A 21,704-nucleotide genomic window follows, 5' to 3' on the forward strand; every position below is an offset into this window, starting at 1 on the left:
GCACAAGGAGGACCTACTCAATATTAGGCAGGTGGTGCTAATGTTCTGGCGTGGCCTCAAATGGTCATATATGTTGTGGTGGCACAAGGAGGACCTACTCAATATTAGGCAGGTGGTACTAATGTTCTGGCTGGTCGATGTATAAATGCTAATGAGAGACCCCAGAATTGGCGCGATCAGTCTTTGTTGGTCTATGGCGGTTGTCATAACAGGCTTATGTAGGTGTTCGAAGCTTGTGACTGCGGCCCTTCAGTGAAGCTCATCAGATTTAGGTTTTTGGGGAATGTTCGGAGGCCAGTGTGGAGCGGGTTGGGCTGGTGCAGCTTATCAGTGGGGTCTTGGGTGAGTTGGAGAGCTGTGGTGAAGAAAAGGGACAGTGATGAATTGCTGTGCAGCCTGGGCTGCTAGATTTTTTTTTTGCAGATTTGATTTACTGAAGCTCCTGGGATTGTTCTGCCTGCCCAGGCTTTCTAGGTTTGTAGGTTTTTGGGTTGTTTTTGCACAAAGCCGTGTGTATAGCTCGATCCGCACATGTTCCTTTCTGAATTTTTCAATGTCAGTCCTTCTAAGCTGCCAATACTGATCGTTTTCCCTTTGCAAAAGTAAATGGACGCTGGTTGGTGCGGTGGTATTGTGGTATGGCTGTACCGTGAGGAGAGTAGGACTGTAAATGAAACCTGTGGTAGAAAATCTAACACTTTTTTTTATCTTTATAGATTATTATATAGAGTATAGTTCTATAGACTTTTCAAAAGGCCTTCTGGCAAGGCCTGACCGTAGCTAGCCTTAACAACCAAAATTGTGAATGATGTGGGTGGGTGATGTCAGGGATTCCCCCACACAAACCCCTGCGCACTCACGGGGATCTCTCACGCAGGCTGGACCTGGGTGGTTGGGTCCCTAATTAATCCTTGCTCCTCTTGAACTAGCAGAGAATGGCTGGCTGCTTAATTTGGGCGAATGCTGCTGTCGCCAGTCAGCTGGTTGACTGGGCACAGCGGTGGAGTGCGCAGTGTCCCGACAGGCACATAGCGAGTTATTGTTAGAGTAGATTAGCTTAGAAGAGAAAGGAGTTAAGAAAAAAAAGGTGTAGAAGGTTGTGGGTTCTATTGTAAAACAAATGCAGCACTTGTTACCTCCTTTTGTTCTGTTTAAAACCTCTCCTGTTGTTTCTTTTGGAAACTGGACACTTAGTCTAGCATAGCCTTTCTTAGAGACGTTAATAAACAGCCTTTCGCAGGGTTTTGAATTTGATTTTATTAATTCTTTACTTTAATTTCTAAAAGGTACTGTTGTTTTTTGTTGTTCGGCCCTTTGACTAGTTTTGCAGTAGTCTCTGATCTTAGTGTGATTACCACTAACGTGATGCACTCATTGATGTTGAGAATTATGACAGTTTTGCTTGATTTGTTTCAACATATTGAGTTTTATATATATATATATTTTTTTTTTTTGGTCACAAAACAGCGCTGATATTTATTCAGATATGCAAAACGAGCTGAAACAGGGTTATTGGTTCCAACCCCCCGTGCCTTGCTTTTTTCTGAGATCGTGGCTGAGATCATGCAGTTCAGTGGACCTGTTGTCATTATGCTGGCTGTACACACATGCTAAGCATTGCCTTAAGAGTTCTCCTGAACGTCTAACTAACGTCATTCCAAAGCTCTGAGCGGAAGCCATATCCGGAAACGTGTCGTGTTGTGTGGCGTGTGCGCATCACAGGCTTGACTGTAGTCGGCCAGCAAGGCTCCTGTACGCCGGAAGGGCTGTGATCTAATGCCTTTTGGGCTGCTCCACCTGTGTAGGAGACTCTGGAGGCTGACTGTGAGCCACTATGCAAGGTGTAAGACTTCTGACTTCTGATTTTGTTGTGAATAAAAAAGGGTTGACACTTTAAACTGCTGAGTTTTCTCTTCTCCTTACTGACTGTCCTGTTTTAGATATTAAGGCCGACCCGAGATCCAAAGGTCAGTGTGGTCCCTGACTCCCTAGCACCCTCTGTTGACCGCTCAGTGCAACAATGATCAGATTTAGGGATCTCAAACTCCAACTAGGGAGCAGTTAATGAACTAACCACTCATCTAAGATTTGTAGTTTTTACTAGATGCACCAATTTTGGAATTGTGAGCGAATACAGATTTTTATTATGGATTAGAACTGGACATTGGATTTTATGCAATTTGAAAATGTCAGCCGCTCTTCATAATAATAATGGACCCCTAGAAATGATCCGAAACAGCTTGGAATAACTTAAACATCAGGAATGTTCTCATTTCTTTTAAATATGACAATTTTAATATAAATGACGAGATCATGTGAAGACCCAGATTCAATAAACTGCCATCCTTAAAGAAAACTGTACACATTTGACCACAATTTCACCACTACAGCTATAACTTCAGCTTGCTGGCCGAAACCTCTTTCTGCTTCTTCTTCTTGGACTGGTTCTTAGAGCCCTTGATCTGGCTCTTGACTTGGTCTTGCAGTTGTGAGAAGAAGGCCTGGGAGGAACGCAGAGCTTTGTCCATGCCATCATTCTGCCACAGGGGGGAAAACAACAGAGCACGTCAGCGTCCAGTAGCATACAAGTGCGTTTGAGCCAAAAGGTGAGCTAAAGGCAGCTCACTTTGAGCTAAAGATGAGGTAGCTCTCCTTTCTGAGGGACACACAGCATATGGTAACATGATACGATGAATGACATTCAGGCTTTGTTCAGAATTTAATGTTTGGCCCCAGTTTAAGTTAGAAGTGACCAGATCAGATTTCTGTGGTCAGACTGTTGTCATATTTGCTTATATGTCAATACTTGGCTATGTATCGTGGCTTTAAAATTTCCATTTTTGAACATAATAGAAATGCTCCAAAATGACTTACATTGATGATTAAAAAGCCTTATATATTTTTGATTCTCCTGTAAATTCTGCATTCTGGAGATACAAGATTTATCCTGACAGTGATCAAATTAACTCAGACTAGTCCAGAAATCCATTTTAGACCAAAATGGAAATCACATACATATTAGGCTTGTATCTGTTAGGATATTATGGGGCTTTTTGATGTTTAGACTTTGATGTAAGACTAGAAAATGTGTCTTACTCTGATCTACTTAAATATGATAACGTCTGAACGGTCTGATCAAAGCCTGAGACTAGGTTGGAACAAATGACAGAGGAATTGACTGGCCATTTAAACTACAATTAAAAAAAAAACCTGCAAAAATTGCAAGTGTGTTAATCTAAGTTATAAAAATATCAATTATTTAATAGGGTGTTTTATGAATGTAAAATAAGACAACTCTTATTTTACATGTATGAACATCACATATGAACACAAACTTCTATCAAGAAGGATATATATCTATCTATATATCTCTTCCTACCTATATATCAATCTCTCTTTCTATCTATATATCTATATCTATCTGTCTCTATGTATCTATATATATATATATATATATATATATATATATATATATATATATATATATATATATATAGATAGATAGATAGATATCTAGCTATAATAAAAGAAACATAAAGCTTCTAAGCTTTCCTCACTACAGGCTTCTCCCCAGCAGAACAAACCAACCACTGACCGTGAGCACTTTGGCTTTCCCTCCTTTCGTGAGTTTCCTGAGAGTCTCTTCAACCTCAGCCTTCGATTTCTTCGTCTTCTGTCCTTCCTGTGCTGCCTCTTTCAGCTTGTTCCTCTTCTCGCGCTCCTGAATCTTCAGCCTCTTCAGCTTCTTCTTCTTACGCCTCTCGCGTTTCTTGTCTGTGCTCGTTTTCTCAGAGTCGCCGACAACATCACCAGCCTTATTCTTCTCCTGAAGGAAACACAAACACACAAAGGGAGTGAAATCTGGTGTTGGAAACAGGAGCCAAGTCTGTGATTAGATTTAACAGCTTCTCTTATGTGGGAGAAAGCTGCCGGTGTTTCTCCTGATTTAGCCAGAAGATAAAAGGACGTAATGCTCAGCAAGAGATCTCACCTTAATTTCCTCAGGAGCCAAAAGAGTGGCGCTGCTGGCACTAACTGGAGCCACCTCCTCCATCGTGATGGAAGGCAGGTTGGAGACCACCTTCACTTCAGGAATGTGCTAGAGAGAGAGGAAAAAATGATAAATATAATAAATATATGAATATCTCACAAATGGAAGCTTAACTTGGGCTGCGTTCACACAGCAGGTCAAAGCGGTCCAAATCTGATCTTACACACTGAATCTAACATTTCCAGCTCTGATTTGGACCCCTTTTCATATGCGATCTTGAAATCTGCTAAATATCTGATACACGCCAACGCCTCTCGGTCTGAACTGCCGGATGCAACCTTTACATCAATCCAACCCAATGCCTGCTGAGGACAAGGGGAATGGACTACAGGTAGCAGTGAGGGAGGTATTTTCAGTGGTGGGACAGTGCAGTAACAGACCCCATTAATATTAGGGGATGATGTCTCTGTTCAAACTAAATTAGATCACAATGGCCGCTCTGTGGTTTCTACAGAAACGGACGAACGTGGCCACAGGAGGGTGCTGCTGCAGCATCAAAGAAAAAATGGAGCGTATTCTCGTATTAACTGGAAAGCCATGAAAGCTAATGTGATGCTGGAGAAGGTGCAACGGAAAGCCCTGCTCTTTTGCACCTTCACGCAAACTAATTGTTTGGATGAATGTCGGATAACGATCACGTTAAAAAGATCAGCCCAAAAACAAAAACAGCTGGATTTGGTGAGAGAACCACTTTACCTGCTGTGTGATCGTAGCCTTAGATTTTCAGTCATTTCTTGTGGTCAGATAATTATTAAATTAGAGCTGGGCGATACGGGAAATATCTATATTTACAATATTTAAAGACATTTTTTACGATGTTTTTCACAATACTGTGATTTTGGCTCAAAATATGTTCACTCCACTGAATTAAATAAGACTGATTATACTCTCTGGAACAAAACATGCAGATAATCAGTGCTCTTTAAGCACTGGCGATATTCACGATACACTCACAAAAGCATAGTGTACCACGATAGCAGAATTTATCACGATACGATAAAATAATATCATATTGCCCAGCTCTACATTAAATATTCACCTAATACTCATCAAGCCCATGTGGTACAGACTTACTGGTTTTGGTGTGAAGTGGAAGTTGGATAGAGCGTCCAGTTTGAGGAAGAGAGAGTCCATGAGCTTCTGAATTTCTACATGAGCTGGATTTTCCTCCTCTTCTGTCTTTTTCTGAAACCCAGCAAAAGAGCCACAGTGTGAGCTGAGCTGAGCTCCGAGACGGCAACTGTTTCAATTACCCGCCCTCTAAAGAGTCTGTGCACCAGTCCAGTGTGTGTGTGTGTTTGATTAAATTAAGCATTGAATTAACTTTATTAATTTAGATCACTTATTTCTCACCTCGGTCTGTTTGATGTACTCTTGCTCATAGACTTCAGCCAGACTGAGCTTGCTCTTCTCGTGGTCCAGAGTCAATCTCTTCTTATACTGAAACGCCTCCTCCTTGGGCTTCTCCTTCCTCACCACATCATCCCACGCCTAAGACCAACCACAGTTTAGTCAAGGACTGGACTGCAGTGATGCAGTCGTGACTATTTCTGACCTGGTGTGTGATGGGGTCTCTGAAACGGCACTGACCTGATCTTTTATTCTCTGTTTGATGATCTCCTCCAGCTGCAGGGTGGTCTCCTCTGTAACTGCAGGAGCTTTAGGTAGGGGAAAAACAGGGGTGTCAAACTTTATTCTCCAAAATTCATTTTTGGATAAAATAATAATAATAATAATAATAATAATAATAAACACACCACAATAGTAGTGTTTTATTTATTACATTTATTATTTACCCAAAGCTCATAAAGCAGAATTACATAAGAACCGGTATTAAAGATTTGCTTCTGGGCTCCCCCCACAGTTGAGAAGTGCAATTCACTTTTGCTCCACTGCTGTAAATACAACTCGCGCTTTGAGCACCCCCTAATGGACAACTGTTCACAAATCCTATTAATATTCCTAATTCTGGTTTAATTAATTTTATTCTGGTTCATTAAATTTGTATTTATTTATTTGATTGGTTTTCTAAGTAATTAAATTATAAAATGAATCAATTCATCTCATGTAATCAAATCACGTTTATTGTCACGGCACATTAACCGAGGCATAAAGGTGAGCAAAAATTAATGGTACACAGTCAATAATATACATTATTATATATTATTACTATAACATATACAGCAGCAGTCAAAAGTTTGGCCACCCCTGGTTGAAGGTGTGTCCCCAGTGTCCTTTTTTGTTTACTCTCGCATTTTAGAATGATGGGTAATTAGCACACATTCAACCTACTGTAGATGATAACCTTATATTAATAAACACTATTAATAATAAAACATCCATTAGTAAAAAATTATCTTGATTGTTTTTTCAGCTGCACTGAAAATGAGAGCCTTCCTCAATGCACTTCCTCTACAGTGAGAGATTTACAGCCCTGTAGTTCCTGTAGTTCAATCAAAGATAAACCAATACTAAAGCCAGATTCACACCAAGAGCATTAAAGAGTGGTCAGAACAGTACTGTCTTACCCATCCTGGAGGCCTGGTCAAACGCCAGATCCTCCTCTAGCATGCTGTTCTCGGGTCGGGTCTGTGCCGTCACTTCCCCACTCAGCTGCCAGGGTTTCTCAGATAATGCTGCCTTCTCCATCTCCTCAATCTTCTCTGCCATCTGTTTCACAGAACAGCATTTCAAAATTAAATGAGAATTTAATATCACTACAGTTCAAACGTTCAGAATCGCAGTTTTCAGTAAGAAGATTATAAATAAAATAAATCTGCTGTGACTTCAGTCAGGTTTTAAATCACAGCTGTAAAACATTGAGAGGTTAGAGGAGTGAGGAGCATCTAAACGCCTCAGTTGATAACTAGAAAGGGTATTATAAATAGATAATGACACTATATTAATAAATCAGCAACTTAAATTAGTCCTTAAAACTTAAAAGTCAAAACATACTTTATTTTGAAACAGCATTAATAATATAACTAATATTTTTTTACTAAGACTTTTAGTCATTTAAAGAGCAGATCCACCCTCCTGCCCTGAAAATTACACATTAGAGGGGTCAATAACAAGCCCATGAAGGCGGGGCTTAGTGAGGCAGGGTTAAAAGCAGCAATCAGAGACTTTTCTGATTGGTATTTCACCACAGTGACCAAGGGAAGCAGCAAAATCCAGAAAAGTGGCCGCCCATCGCTACATAATAAAGGGACAATCCTCTGTATTTCATCATCAGTGGAGGCAAAGCTACAGACAGAGCAGAACTGAATTTTTAACCTCTAGGGGGCGCACCAGCCGGGTTTGGAACAGCAGCAGATCTAGAGGGGAACCAGTATTGAAGATGGTAATTCATACCTTTTCTTGTCTTTTCTCATAAGTAGACTTGATCTCTGCTTTTGCTGCATTTTTAGGTTTTCCACCCAGAATATCCTCCACATCCTCCCCCTCACTGTCGCTGGGGAGGTCAAACGTCACTTTCCGCAAAGCATCTCTGGCTTTCTGGCTCTCAGGATCAGCCCTGCACAGAACAGAACATCTGGAATGAGACTGGCTCTCAAACACCACAAGGTACCAACATACACTAAATGGACAAAAGTATTGGGACACCTGTTTCGTTCATCGTTTCTTCTGAAACCAAGGATATTAAAGAGAGTTTATCCTGCTTTTGTTGGAGTAACTGTCTCTGCTGTGAGGATTTGATTGCATTTGGCAACAAGAGTGTTAGAGAGGTCAGGATGTTGGATGATCATCACCCAACCTCATCCCCATCTGATCCCAAAAGTACTGCATGGAGCACCATCCATCATTCCAGGGAGCACAGTTCTTTCACCGCTCTACAGCTCAATGCTGGGGGGGTTTAATACCCCACTAGCCTACACCTGGCATTAGGCAGCATGGTGCCAATACGTTCATGTTAATCTGCTCCAGAGAGTCCTATTCTATTGGCAGTACTTCTCTACAAGGACTAGACAAGCTGTGTGTGTGTGTGTGTGTGCTTTTGCACATCTGTGTCAGCAATGTGTGCAACTTAAAGTAGCTGAATGTGCTCATTAGAAGCAGCGTCCACAAACATTTGGACATGTAGTGCATATACAGAGAAGCTATTCTATCAAAACTCAGAAGGGAAGAGTGTTTCCTACTCCATATCCAAATCCTCTTCATCCATGTCTTCATCATCTTCATCCTCATCTTCTTCATCCTCCTCCTCGTCATCAGGTGCTGATTCATCTTCCTCGTCTGGCTCGTGTGCAGGAGTCTCTTCACCCATGAAGTAGTCTTTGTATTTCACATCTCTGGAGCTTTTTGGCTGCAAAAGAGTTTCAGAGGACAGAGAAATGAGCACTAATATGTTAATTTCCTTTCATTAATAAATTAATAATAATAAAATAATAAATTTATTTTTATTTTTATTCAATATTATTCCAACATCTTCTGCACTTAACATTTGTTTGGCTATTAAAAGAATGGAGGCTGTACTTAATACTTATATAAGTCCACAGTTTTTAATTGCAATTATTTACAGCTATTGATACTGAATATTGATCGTTTAGGACCATGATGCTTTGTTTTTTTCACATTTGAGTATGTATATCTGATCCAGCGCACCTGTACTTGGACCCTAATCAATCAATCATGTGAATGAACAACATGTCTCATCAATTAGATCAAGCAGCATGAACCTTCATCATGAAGATGTTCATAACTAGATGGTCAGACACACTGAATTACTTATGGGGGGCAGCCGGGGACTAGAGGCTAGTGGGCTTAGGACTGGAAAGTTGGAATTGGGAGGTTGCTGGTTTGATCCCCAGGACTGACATCTACGGCTGAGGTGCCCTTGAGCAAAGCACCCAACCCCAACTGCTCCCTGTTTGCCCAGGGAGTCCACTGCCCACTGCACCAGGTGTGTTGTTCCTGCTCTAATCACTAGTGCTAAATGCAGAGGTTTACTCGGTTCACTCGGTAATTCACTCGGTGAACGACCCAGAAGCTTGAAGGAAGGGAAGCATGTTGGCTGACACAGCGTTACACAGCAGCAGTTCTGGAGAGAGATTCTCCACCTGTAGCTCCACCACCAAAGCTCCATGTAGTGCAGTAGCAGCAGCGTTTAGTGCTTTAAAGCAAATCCATGCAGTAAATGTACACTAAAAATAGCCGTTTAAGGCTCACGCTGATGCTCCACTGACTGTAATAGGACTATGGAGGTTTGGTGGTGGAGCTGCAGGTGGAGAACCTCTCTCCAGAACTGCTGCTGTGTAACACTGCATAACCCATAGGGTCATATTAGTGTAAAATCCTGTAGTATTACTCTACCCACATGCTTCTACACCTTCAGATCAAGCTTCTGGAGCTCCCAGCCTGTCCAGAAAAGCATGTCCTTTAGTGATCACATAAAGCACAATAACACTTTCTGACTGTAGGTGGAGCCCAAGAGCAAGAAATGCCAATTCTCGCATAACGCTGCTTTAATTTAAAGACAAATCAGTTGATAGTTGTTATTTTCTACATGGAAACTCATTATTAGCCGATGTTTTTTTCTGTGTGTTGGAAAAGAGTGGAGAAGAGTGTCTGCTGGTTCACCTTCTTCCGAGACTTCGACGTTGCTGGCTTATCAAAGCTCAATTCTTCATCCTCATCCGACGGCAACTCCTGAAAGTAGTCAATTTCCTCACCAACACCTTCCTTCCCTTCTCTCTTGTCCATATCATCCAGAAAAGCCTCCATATCTGACAGTTTGAAAAACTTATCATCCACTTCTGACACAGTCCTGGATGAAGGTAACTGGGCTGTGCTGCTCTTCTTCGTTTGCTTGGCTTGTTTCTCTAATTTATCAACATCGAAATCGATATCAGAGTCATCAGAAAAGTCGTCCTCCTCCTCATCATCATCATTTTTAGCTGCTGCTTTTGATTTAGCCTTAAGTCTATTTTCTTTGTCGCCCTCCTCCTCATCTTCGTCCTCCTCCTCATCATCATCATCTTCGTCCTCCCCCTCATCATCATCATCTTCCAAATCCTCATCATCATCAACATCCTCGCCCTCTCCATCATCACCTTCCTCTTCCTCCTCTGCATCTGCGAGAAGACTCAGTGTGTCATCTGTGAGCGTCTGACCCACGGCCTCCTCAAAGTGAGCGAGCACACTGCTGTTCTGAAGCTCCAGCTCCTGCCAGATCTGCTCCTCGTCGAAGTTCTCCACCACCAGCTGATCCAGCGGACTGCCCTTACAGCCGGCCAGCTTGTGGGCCTTGTGCAAGTCATACAGAGTCTTTGTGAGTGACGTGAAGTCTGCTGCCAAAGCATCCTGTACACTGTTATAGAAGACAGGGAGAGGGAAAGTGAGAGGTGAACGCGTGGGGCATCTCAACACAGCACAACACATTAAGTTAAGCTATTTCTTATTATCTTAGCTTATGAGGATCTCATTAATAGAGGGAATGCACTGAGGTCACGCTCCCGCTGGAACACGGCCTCTTTAATCGGACTGAGTGGCAAAGCATCCTGCAGCACCGGGACTGAAACCAGCGACTATCTGCTCGAGTTAAAGGCAGCTGGACTCGACAGCGATCCATCCACATTACCAAAGAACCAACGGTCCATGAACAGCGCTGTGTAGCCAGGAACGTCCAGCTAACTGAGGCTCAAATCCCACCTGTTTAGAGGATAAAGCCTCGTATCTTAGAGGTGTTTTCCACTGGTTTCAGGCTCATTCAGTAGACTGGCTCATCCAGGTTTGCTTGCTTTCCCTCTCACTTAAACTTAGCATGTCTGTAAATTAGCAGTTACAGTAAGCTCAGTTTTTTCCCCCACCTGTTTTCAGGGTGTTAATTCTCTTTAGCTTTCAGCAGTCTGTAGAGGGAAGCTCTGAATTCCTGCTGAATCAGTTTGTACAGTCAATCACAGAAATGGCTGCAATGAGGTGGAAATTTTCTGATATATTTGTAGTAAATTATTAGTATCTTTCCATGGGGACTTCAGCTCGGGAACTATTGGGAAATATTCCAAAATGTAAACCTCCCATTGAAATTTCAGAATTTATTGGAATTAGTAAGGAATTAGTTAGGAAATTTGGGATTATTTAAAGGAATTATATCGTTAACGTAAATTTTTTTTTTTGTCAACAGCAGACATAAAGGCATTTCAATACAAATACATTTACCATAAACAGGATAATAAACAGGTAATTACGGGAATTACTTATAAAAAATATACTGAAGCATAATCTTGGCTAAAATAATCAGATATTATACCAAAACAGTTGAATGCTGTACATGTGATCAAGGGATGGACAGTAATTGCAGGGGCTGTGGTCTCAGTAGCCCTGCAGTGTGTAATGTGCCATGTGCCTGGGATTGAGGAGCAGCTTTGCTTTATTCAACAGTTTGGTATCATATGTAATTATTTTAGCCAGGATTATGATTCTGTATATTTTTCTCACCTTTAGCTTTGAATATTCCCATTTTATTCCCAGTTAATTCCCATAATTACCTGTTTATTCCCGGTAATTTCCCTGGTAAATTTTGCAACCCTAGTCACTCAGCAGCTCTCTCTTGTTTTGTCTTAGTGTCTTTCAGACTAAACGCTGAACTCAGTCTGTCTTTTTGCGACCTAGTTAAAAGAGGGGAGAGAATGTAATCCCAGGTCTGAAACGTAGGCCATCCGGTCTCAGAACTTGCCTGAAAGAGTATTTTTAAGCATGTGACTAATGACTAACAATTCATTAGAAAATTCTTAGTATAAAAATAATAAATGGCAAACTGATGGGTTTGCAAATCTCCACAGTCAAAACCTTGAATCTCTTTTTTGCTTTGAACATGTAGACATGACGATTGTTCAATCGAGCAGTTCTTTAAATTGTGTCCAAAATTCATGATGACAGGACCAATAGAAATGCTCCAAAAAGGCTTAGATTACCATCTTCTTACACTGACTTTCATTGAAAGTTGTAACGCCCCCAGTTTGCTTTGCATGTTGAGATACAGAATTACAGTCTCAGTACAGCAAAGACATGATTTCAGTATCAGAACCGGAATCACAAAGGAAAAGTGTCATCGTGTCATCAGGGCTGCTGTACCGGGGCAATTAATACAATGTAATTAAGTAGTAAATGTAATTAATTAAGTATTTTGGGAGAACTGTTCGAGCCGATAAAATGGCACAAGCTGGGTCACCTTAGACCAATCAGAATAAGATCTATTGCTTTTCCCCCCTTTATCATACTATATGATATATAGTATATATATAGCGCCATATATAGAGCGCCAGGATATTGATAACAGGGTTGTGGGTTCGATTCCCGGGCTCGGCAAGCTGCCACTGTTGGGCCCTTGAGCAAGGCCCTTTACCCTCTCTGCTCCCCGGGCGCTGGAGTTGGCTGCCCACCGCTCTGGGTGTGTATGTGTACTCACTGCCCCTAGTTCACTAGTGTGTGTGTGTGTGTGTGTGTGTGTGTGTGTGTTCACTACCAGATGGGTTAAATGCGGAGGACACATTTCGCTGTACAGTGACAAATACCTGCACCTTTACCTTTACATTTATGGAGGTTTAATGATATAGTAAATAATGATCTAGTCTCTCATACAGTTTCTCTCCTCCTCCTCCTCATGTCTTTTACATGGAAATGGACAATATACAATATTTTACCATTATAGTGATAAACAATGTGCTTTTCTGAGCAAATTGTGGATATTATTAGAGCTTAAGGACACCTCCCACTGTGACATACACTGTGACATACACACCTCCCACTGTGACCATACAACTGAACTGTACCAAACCGGACTGAACAGCTATTTTGCACTCTGCCTATTTGCACACTGTACAGATGTTCTCTTCTGTAAATATCAGCTCTTTACTACCTTTAGTACTTCTTACTTTTTTAATTTATCCCCTACCCTATTTATTGTTTAGTGTCATTTTTCCTTTAGTTTAAGACTGTAAATAATCTGTGTTCTGTGTTTTTTTGTTACTTGTCATACGTGTTGCTCTCACCAAGACAAATTACTTGTATGTGCAACATACTTGGTGAAATAAAGAGATTCTGATTCTTAAAATAATAAATAATAATGACCAAACAAAGCAATGAATCTATCTTAACTGAATGTCTGAATTCTGAATCGATTCCCACAACATGAGCAGTTAAAGTATTGTGATGTGATTCATCATATCGTCCAGCCCTGAATTTCTATAGGAGTGAAGCACAGTTTTACTGAACTGAGGATTAAAAAGAGGCACACACACACACACACACACACACACACACACACACACACACTAATAATAATAATAATAATAAAGAGAAAAGGCTCAGAGTTGTGAGTTAATCACTGCTTCAGTGAAGTAAGGATAAGGATAAGGGTAAGGGTAAGGGTAAAGGTAAGGATAAGGGTAAGGATAAGGATAAGGGTAAGGATAAGGGTAAGGATAAGGGTAAAGGTAAGGATAAGGGTAAGGATAAGGGTAAGGGTAAAGGTAAGGATAAGGGTAAGGGTAAGGGTAAAGGTAAGGGTAAAGGTAAGGATAAGGGTAAGGGTAAGGATAAGGGTAAGGGTAAGGATAAGGGTAAAGGTAAGGATAAGGATAAGGGTAAGGGTAAAGGTAAAGGTAAGGATAAGGGTAAGGATAAAGGTAAGGGTAAAGGTAAGGGTAAGGGTAAGGATAAGGGTAAGGGTAAGGATAAGGGTAAGGGTAAGGGTAAAGGTAAGGGTAAGGATAAGGATAAGGGTAAAGGTAAGGATAAGGGTAAAGGTAAGGGTAAGGGTAAGGATAAGGGTAAAGGTAAGGGTAAGGGTAAGGATAAGGGTAAAGGTAAGGATAAGGATAAGGATAAGGATAAGGGTAAGGGTAAGGATAAGGATAAGGGTAAGGATAAGGGTAAGGGTAAAGGTAAGGATAAGGGTAAGGGTAAGGGTAAAGGTAAGGATAAGGGTAAGGATAAAGGTAAGGGTAAAGGTAAGGGTAAAGGTAAGGGTAAGGATAAGGGTAAAGGTAAGGGTAAAGGTAAGGGTAAGGGTAAGGATAAGGATAAGGATAAGGGTAAAGGTAAGGATAAGGGTAAAGGTAAGGATAAGGGTAAAGGTAAAGGTAAGGGTAAGGATAAGGGTAAAGGAGCCACGCTGCTGCACGAGTTACTGAGACACACGAGCTTCAGCAGGGAGTCGAATCCTCTCCCTTTACACACTACTGCCCGCTAACTCACCTAATATACAACCACACACACACACACACACACACACACACACCAGTCTGTGTTTTAAAGGTGATCAAAGTTTCCCTCTCACCGTAAGAACCGCTCAGGCTGAGCAGTGTTTTTCTCTAAAAGCTCTAAACACGTTTCCAGCGTGTGCGCCGCCATCGCTGCTCCCACTGGCGACTAGCGCCTCCCGACCGAATCAGCGCCTTCGAACCGATTCTTTTCAAAGATTCAGTGAAACCGATTCACGAGTCACGAGGTTTCTAATAATATTCGCATGATTTATCTTTTAAATAATATTCACAAATAAAACATAACATATTTATAACCCAGTTTCTGTGACAAAATTTGTTTAAAATAATTATAATAAAAAATAAAATTAAATTTAAGCACTTTTTTTTGTCACGTCACAGTAACTCAAGTGTAAAGGTGGATAAAGGTTCAAATCTTAGGTGCACAGTAAATAATATATATAATATATTATTGCATTAACATGCATTTTACTGTGTATATTTTGTGTATGTATACACGATTGCATTGTTCCAATACACGGTTAAAATATATTACAAAAAAGCTGTCAGTATGTTATAGATATGATATTACAGGATAATATATATTATATTGTTTTATTCCAACATATCAGAGATATATAATTATGTATATTTGCAAATTAGACGTTTATTTTGAGTCAAAGATTCATTCGTCCTCGATGATTCACTGAAACTTGCAGCTCAAAAGAATTGACTCGGTGAAATGAATCAAACTCACCGTCGCTGGCAGAGTCCGCGAAAACACGTTCCCTTGGAAACAGAACAGACGTTCCGCATGATCTTCGAGCTAATAATAATTTTATATTTATCGCTATAAAATAAATAGACACGTTATAGAAAATATTATAAACTAATTTTCCATCACAAATCGTATATAACTACTTCAATCCTGATATTTAATAAAAATCCATGTGCTTTAAATAACGTCCTGAAACTTTTATTTTGAAGGGGGGAAAAATGGCGGCCTCTATGCTGAAGGTTGCAGGTAAATAACGAGAACAGTGTTTATAAAATTAACGCAAAACTTTCATTCAGGAATTAAATAGTTTTAATAAGTTTAATGTTCTTATTTAAAAAGGTGCTTGGATGTGTTACTTTGCACAAACGTGTTGCATTAGTGCTTGTCTGTTCAACTGCAGGAATTGGCCAGCTAGTGTGTACTGTAGGTAATGAACTGTCCTCACTAAATATTTATTTTAGCATTATAATTTAATAAATATATATTTTATATTACTGACACTCTAAACAGAGCTTTATCTGTCTGTGAAGCTAGCTAAATATTTTTTTGTACAATTTTCTTGGAGTGAGATTTAGGTTAGACCAGCTCTGAATGAGTGAGTTAGAGAGGATATGGTATTATTATAATATTTGGAGATATTAACAGTACTGTTACAGCTTTACTTCAGAAAACTACAAATAACTATAATAAAGTACAGTATGACGCCCTTGTCCTTTTTTTGTTTGTTTATTTGTTTGTTTGTTTGTTTGTTTTTTGCTAGTCATGATTGCATTCACACAGCCACATTAAATACAGTAAAGTTGTCATTTTTGTGTGAATTGGTCATTAACATTATTCAGATCCATAATATAAGATTAGAGGTTTAGGTATACAGACACATTTACATTTCTGAACAACTGAAATCCCATCTCAAATATTACTGATGTTACAGCATCAACACCGCATGCATCAATTTAATATTTATATTTTAGTGATTTCTGATTCCTGAGCTTGAGTATATCTACACAGTCAAACCTAAGAGAAATAAAATAATCATAGAAATATCAAAATGACCTAAATATGGGCTCTATAGACAAAGTTAGAAAAGTCTGACCGGCTCTCCACTCCACTCTGGATAGATTGCTGTATCTACCTGTTGGATATAAACTCTCCACCTGGATATGCTCTACTGTACTAATACTAATTCATGTTTCCCCTCTTTTGCAGTGACATGTCTCTCAAGGTGTGCCCAGCACCGCACTCCAGCAGCGAGGATGTTCTCCTCATCCCTATCCATGAGACAGGATATCCCTCCTGCCTTGTGGAAGCTGGGCAGGCTGAACCACGTGGCCATAGCCGTTCCTGACCTACAGAAGGCAACGGCTCTGTACCGAGATGTGCTCGGCGCCCAGGTGAGCGCTGCTGTGCCTTTACCAGAGCACGGGGTTTATACAGTGTTTGTGGAGCTGGGCAACACAAAGCTGGAGCTTTTGCATCCTCTGGGAGAGAAAAGTCCCATCGCAGGGTTCCTACAGAAGAACAAAGCTGGAGGGATGCACCACATCTGCATTGAGGTGAGCAGAAGACTGATTGAATCTGATTGTAAATGTGTTAGAATATCAAAAGTTTCCATATCATCATGATCAATTAAACACCTTGTATCTCCATTTTTGTATTTTTTCTATGTATTTAAATCTGGTCATTGTTATTTACATTGTGTCATGATGAATGGACCAATACAAATGCTCCAAAATGACTTGAATTTTACTGTAAAGTCTCAGTGTAACGTTGATATTTTAGAGATAGACTGTTGATATATTGAATTTAGTAAATGAAAAAAATATTTTATATAGATATATTGAATGTATGTGTTGATATACACTGCTCAACAAAATAAAGGGAACACTCAAATATTAGATCTGAATGAATGAAATATTCTCATTGAATACTTTGTTCTGTACAAAGTTAAATGTGCTGACAACAAAATCACACAAAAATCATCAATGGAAATCAAATTTATTAACCAATGGAGGCCTGGATTTCTTCTTCATGTTATTTCTTCTTTCTTCTCTGTCTCTGTTCTTTATTAAGTAATAATTATGTAAAGCTGCTTTGTGACGACAACAGTTGTAAAAAGCGCTATACAAATAAATTTGACTTGACTTGACTTGATTTGGAGTCACACAAAATTAAAGTGGAAAGACACACTACAGGCTGAGCCAACTTTGATGTCATGTCCTTAAAACAAGTCAAAATGAGGCTCAGTATTGTGTGTGGCCTCCACATGCCTGTATGACCTCCCTACAACACCTGGGCATGCTGTGTCTGTGGTGCAACATGACGTTGGTGGATGGAACGAGACATGATGTCCCAGATGTGCTCAATCGGATTCAGGTCTGGGAAACGGGCGGGCCAGTCCAAAGCTTCAATGCCTTCATCTTGCAGGAACTGCTGACACACTCCAGCCACATGAGGTCTAGCATTGTCCTGCACCAGCATATGGTCTCACAAGGGCTCTGAGGATCTCATCTCGGTACCTAATGGCAGTCAGGCTACCTCTGGCAGGCACATGGAGGGCTGTGCGGCCCTCCAAAGAAATGCCACCCCACACCATTACTGACCCACTGCCAAACTGGTCATGCTGAAGGATGTTGCAGGCAGCAGATCGCTCTCCACGGCATCTCCAGACTCTGTCACGTCTGTGCTCAGTGTGAACCTGCTTTCATCTGTGAAGAGCACGGTGTGGACTAGGGCCCTCATACCATCCTCATGGAGTCGGTTTCTAACTGTTTGTGCAGACACATGCACATTTGTGGCCTGCTGGAGGTCATTTTGCAGGGCTCTGGCAGTGCTCCTCCTGTTCCTCCTTTACAAAGGCAGAGGTAGCGGTCCTGCTGCTGGGTTGTTGCCCTCCTACGGCCTCCTCCATGTCTCCTGGTGTACTGACAGACACAGCAAACCTTCTTGCCACAGCTCGCATTGATGTGCCAACCTGGATGAGCTGCACTACCTGAGCCACTTGTGTGGGTTGTAGAGTCTGTCTCATTCTACCACAAGTGTGAAAGCACCATCAACATTCAAAAGTAATCAAAACATCAGCCAGGAGGCATAGGTACTGAGAAGTGGTCTGTGGTCCCCACCTGCAGAACCACTCCTTTATTGAGTGTGTCTTGCTAATTGCCAATAATTTCCACCTGTTGTCTATTCCATTTGCACAACAGCATGTGAAATTGATTGTCAGTTTTGCTTCCTAAGTGGACAGTTTTGATTTCACAGAAGTTTGATTTACTTGGAGTTATATTGTGTTGTTTTGAGCAGTGTATGTTAATATATTGAATTTAGAAAAAAAAATAATAATAAATATATATATATATATATATATATATTTAGATGCAGAGCTGTCAAAGGCCACAACCCAGTCTACTTAGCCATAGCCTTAGACTACTAATACTGTTTGCATTATTTTGTAATACGCCTCTAATACAGTTTGTGACATAATTGCCCTCTGATTCCAGGTGGATGATATAAACACAGCGATAGCAGATTTGAAGGCAAAGAACATCAGGCTGCTCTCTCCAGAGCCACGGATAGGAGCTCATGGCAAACCTGTGATGTTCCTCCACCCAAAAGACTGCGATGGTGTTCTTGTGGAATTAGAGCAAGCTTAGAGTCCCACACACACACATATATACACACACACACACACACACCTGCTTTTCACTAACAAGCTCAGCACAAGAGCGTGGCTTTCCACTGTAAGCTTCTTCTTCTGAGGGAAATTCTGACAAGGGGAAGCTCAGAGTAACAGTTGCCAGAAAATCGGGATCCAGTTTTCTGTGTTCTTTCATATTGTGTGTGGTGTTCGTGTGATTATGCCCTGCTGTCTGTTCTGCGGTAGCTTTTTTCTTCTGATTGGAACACATTAACTGATAAAATGAAATGAATGGTACGTTAAAATGAACACATTTGCTTTCTATGAAAACACTAATGGAAGATTCTGAAGATAGCTGTAATCAACAGATTTTTCAATGAAGGTGCCAATGCAAGTACTTTAGAAGTATGTGGACGAGTTAACAGCAGATTAGAAATGGTAATCATAGTGAATTTTGATTAAATCCTGACTGTTACCTAGCAACTGTGTTTTTGGTTACTGGCTGAAACATTACAGATGATTTAAAATCACACTTTACAGCCTCTGCATTTGACCCATTTCATCCATAGCAATGAACACACACTCACGCTAGTGACTAGAAATAGTGAGCATACACTCTCCCAAAATGCCAAGGAAGCAATTAGGCACCAAGTTACTTGCTATAGGGACCTCAGCTGTTAATGTCGAGGGAGGAACAATTCCAGTTGACAGAACCGCCAACCTTCCATTTTGAAGATAGAACAAGCAACCTTCCAGTCCCAAGCTGTTTACCCACTTCCTGACTGTGCAGGGAATTGAACCGGTGACCTTCTGGTCCCAAGCTTCTCCCACACTTATTGCCGTTACAGGGACAGAACCAGTAACCTTCCAGTCTGAAAATCGAACAAGTAACCTTGCAGTCCCAGGCCGTTTCCCCACCCTTACTTCATGCCAGTGCAGGGAATTGAACTGGCAACCTTCTGGTCCCAAGCTTCTCCCACACTTTGCTGTTGCAGGGAATAGAACCAGTAACATTTCCAGTCCAAAGACAGAACAAGCAACCTTCCAGTCCCAAGCTGCTCCTCCACTTATTGCTGGTCCAGGGGATAATACTGGTAACCTAGTCTCAAGATGGAACTGGCAAACGTCCAGCCTACTACACCTATTGCCAGTCCAGGGCATGGAACCAGCAACCATCAGTCCACTTCTCTAATCTTTCTAATCTAATTATCAATGACTTTTTCAACACTTAGTATATATTCCATGTATGTTTAATAATATGGTAATGTAGCCGTTCCAGTGATGGGATTCAGCGCGTACTTTGTTCCACACATGGTTAATTACAGTATTCACTTCTGACAATGTTGAGTAGGCAGAAGAGTATTTTTTTTTTACGAAAGGTGAAAGCCTTCCCTTCCTGCTGTGGACAGACGTTAGCTCGTCTCTCCAGCAAATGAGCGTATTAATGGGCAAGAACTTGGACCATCTCCATCCCTGCGCTGTCTATCCGTCTGCGTCTCGCGCCTAAATCCGCTTCCTTTTGGACACAGCTGGAGGAGGGAGATTAGAGCTGATGTTTGTGGGCTGCCAGTTTCCTCTCTGTGTGGTCTCTGCGGTCCCGTCTGAAGTTTGCTACTTTGTCGTCTCCGTTATTGGAATAAAAAGGGCCTGTTTTGCAGCTTTAAGCCGTCTTTGACATTTCGCTTCTTTTGGCAGCCGGAGAAAGAAGAAATTCTCTGAAATTCTTGCTCAGACACTCTAAGACCCTTTCAGTAACTCTCGAAATCCCTGCACTATTGATATTCCAGTTAGTGCATCTTGGACGCATTGTGCAGGGTTTGATGTGTAATTTCTTGGATTCATGTGGTAAGACGTGCTCCTTAAAACAATCACTGGTACAAAATACAATGAGCTAAATGAGCACTTAGTAAATTTTGTGATTGGTAAAATGTCCAAATGTTTGTGGACACCCCTTTTAATGAATGCATTCAGCTACTTTAGGCTGCACCCATTGGTAAAAAACAAAAAGGTGAAGGTGCATGTATTTGTCACATACCCAGAGCGGTGGGCAGCCAACTCCAGCACCCGGGGAGCAGAGAGGGTAAAGGGCCATGCTCAAGTTCCCAACAGTGGCAGCTTGCCGAGTCCGGGTATGGAACCCACAACCCTGTTATCAATAGCCTGGCGCTCTAACCGCTGAGCCACCACTGCTGACACAGATGTGCACATACACACACACACCTTGTCTAGCCCCTGTAGAGAAGAAGCACTGCCAATAGAATAGGACACTCAAACGCAGATCAACATGAATCTATTGGCACCATGCTGCCTAATAATGCCAGGTGTGGGCTAGAGGGGTATAAAGTGGAGTAACTGTGGGTTCTCTGGAATGATGGATGGTGGAGCTCCATCCAATACTTTTGGGATGAGGTGGGATCTTGACCTCAGTAACAAACACTCTTGTCACTGAATGCAATCAAATCCTCACAGCAATGCTTCTCCAAAATCTAGTAGATAGCCTTCCTTCCTGGACAGTAGAGACAGCTACTCCAACAAAAGCAGGACCGGCACTTATTAATACCCTTAGTGTTGGAAAACAGTCAATAAGGAGGTGTCCCAATACTTTTGTCCATATAGTACACAGTGTATTTTTCCTGTTAGAGCTTTATTAGAGAAGCAGATATTATCTGCTGATTATAAAGTAAGAAGAGTATGTAGAATAACAAGGGCTAAAGTCAAACAGGCCCGAGCTGGAGCTCGGAGCTACGCTTGTCGTATTGCTGAAAGAAATCCTAACTGGATTCATCCTTCAGCAAGAATAGTTGTCGGACAGTAATGAGGTTGTTTCTCCTATCCCAGGGGCAGTCGGCTTAATTGCACAGATTTTCTCGCGGCCTGTCCAGCATTATCTGTAGCGTTACGGGCTGTTTTGATTGCTGTGGTGCTGCGAGATAGGATTTTCCTCATTTAAACCGTATAAAGTGGCGTGAATAAAAGACTGGAGCTATGTAACGTGCAGAAATGCCCACACCACGTCCTAATCTTATTAGTCACGCTGTTTCC

General features: G+C 41.2%; 2 protein-coding genes across 2 annotated transcripts; one reads left to right on the forward strand and one right to left on the reverse strand.

Moving 5' to 3' along the window:
• Positions 1-2,272: 2,272 nt before the first annotated feature.
• On the reverse strand, positions 2,273-14,422 carry mphosph10 (M-phase phosphoprotein 10 (U3 small nucleolar ribonucleoprotein)). The gene is made up of 11 exons (XM_072671061.1): positions 14,331-14,422; positions 9,632-10,361; positions 8,191-8,357; positions 7,406-7,568; positions 6,580-6,721; positions 5,642-5,709; positions 5,405-5,542; positions 5,126-5,236; positions 3,992-4,099; positions 3,596-3,826; positions 2,273-2,537 (listed from the first exon to the last, which is right to left on the reverse strand). The coding sequence occupies exons 1-11, from the start codon at positions 14,402-14,404 to the stop codon at positions 2,391-2,393; spliced, it is 2,079 nt and encodes a 692-aa protein (XP_072527162.1). The 5' UTR covers positions 14,405-14,422; the 3' UTR covers positions 2,273-2,390.
• Positions 14,423-15,249: 827 nt separating this feature from the next.
• On the forward strand, positions 15,250-19,122 carry mcee (methylmalonyl CoA epimerase). The gene is made up of 3 exons (XM_072671549.1): positions 15,250-15,277; positions 16,238-16,584; positions 18,526-19,122. Exons 1-3 carry the CDS (start codon positions 15,250-15,252, stop codon positions 18,676-18,678), a joined length of 528 nt encoding a protein of 175 aa, XP_072527650.1. The 3' UTR covers positions 18,679-19,122.
• Positions 19,123-21,704: the final 2,582 nt, after the last annotated feature.

Source organism: Salminus brasiliensis, chromosome 25 (assembly GCF_030463535.1).
Source record: "Salminus brasiliensis chromosome 25, fSalBra1.hap2, whole genome shotgun sequence".
Classification (NCBI taxonomy): domain Eukaryota; kingdom Metazoa; phylum Chordata; class Actinopteri; order Characiformes; family Bryconidae; genus Salminus; species Salminus brasiliensis.

What these genes read in the sequence shown, in the direction of transcription:
- mphosph10 (XM_072671061.1), bottom strand. Translation starts at nt 14,404, where the DNA reads ATGGCGGCGCACACGCTGGAAACGTGTTTAGAGCTTTTAGAGAAAAAC. An exon ending in ATGAGAAAAGACAAGAAAAG is followed by an intron (nt 6,722 to 7,405) that starts GTATGAATTACC and finishes TCTGTGAAACAG; the next exon opens with ATGGCAGAGAAGATTGAGGA. An exon ending in TGACCAGGCCTCCAGGATGG is followed by an intron (nt 5,710 to 6,579) that starts GTAAGACAGTAC and finishes CCCTACCTAAAG; the next exon opens with CTCCTGCAGTTACAGAGGAG.
- mcee (XM_072671549.1), top strand. Translation starts at nt 15,250, where the DNA reads ATGGCGGCCTCTATGCTGAAGGTTGCAG. An exon ending in CTCTATGCTGAAGGTTGCAG is followed by an intron (nt 15,278 to 16,237) that starts GTAAATAACGAG and finishes CCTCTTTTGCAG; the next exon opens with TGACATGTCTCTCAAGGTGT. An exon ending in TGCACCACATCTGCATTGAG is followed by an intron (nt 16,585 to 18,525) that starts GTGAGCAGAAGA and finishes CTCTGATTCCAG; the next exon opens with GTGGATGATATAAACACAGC.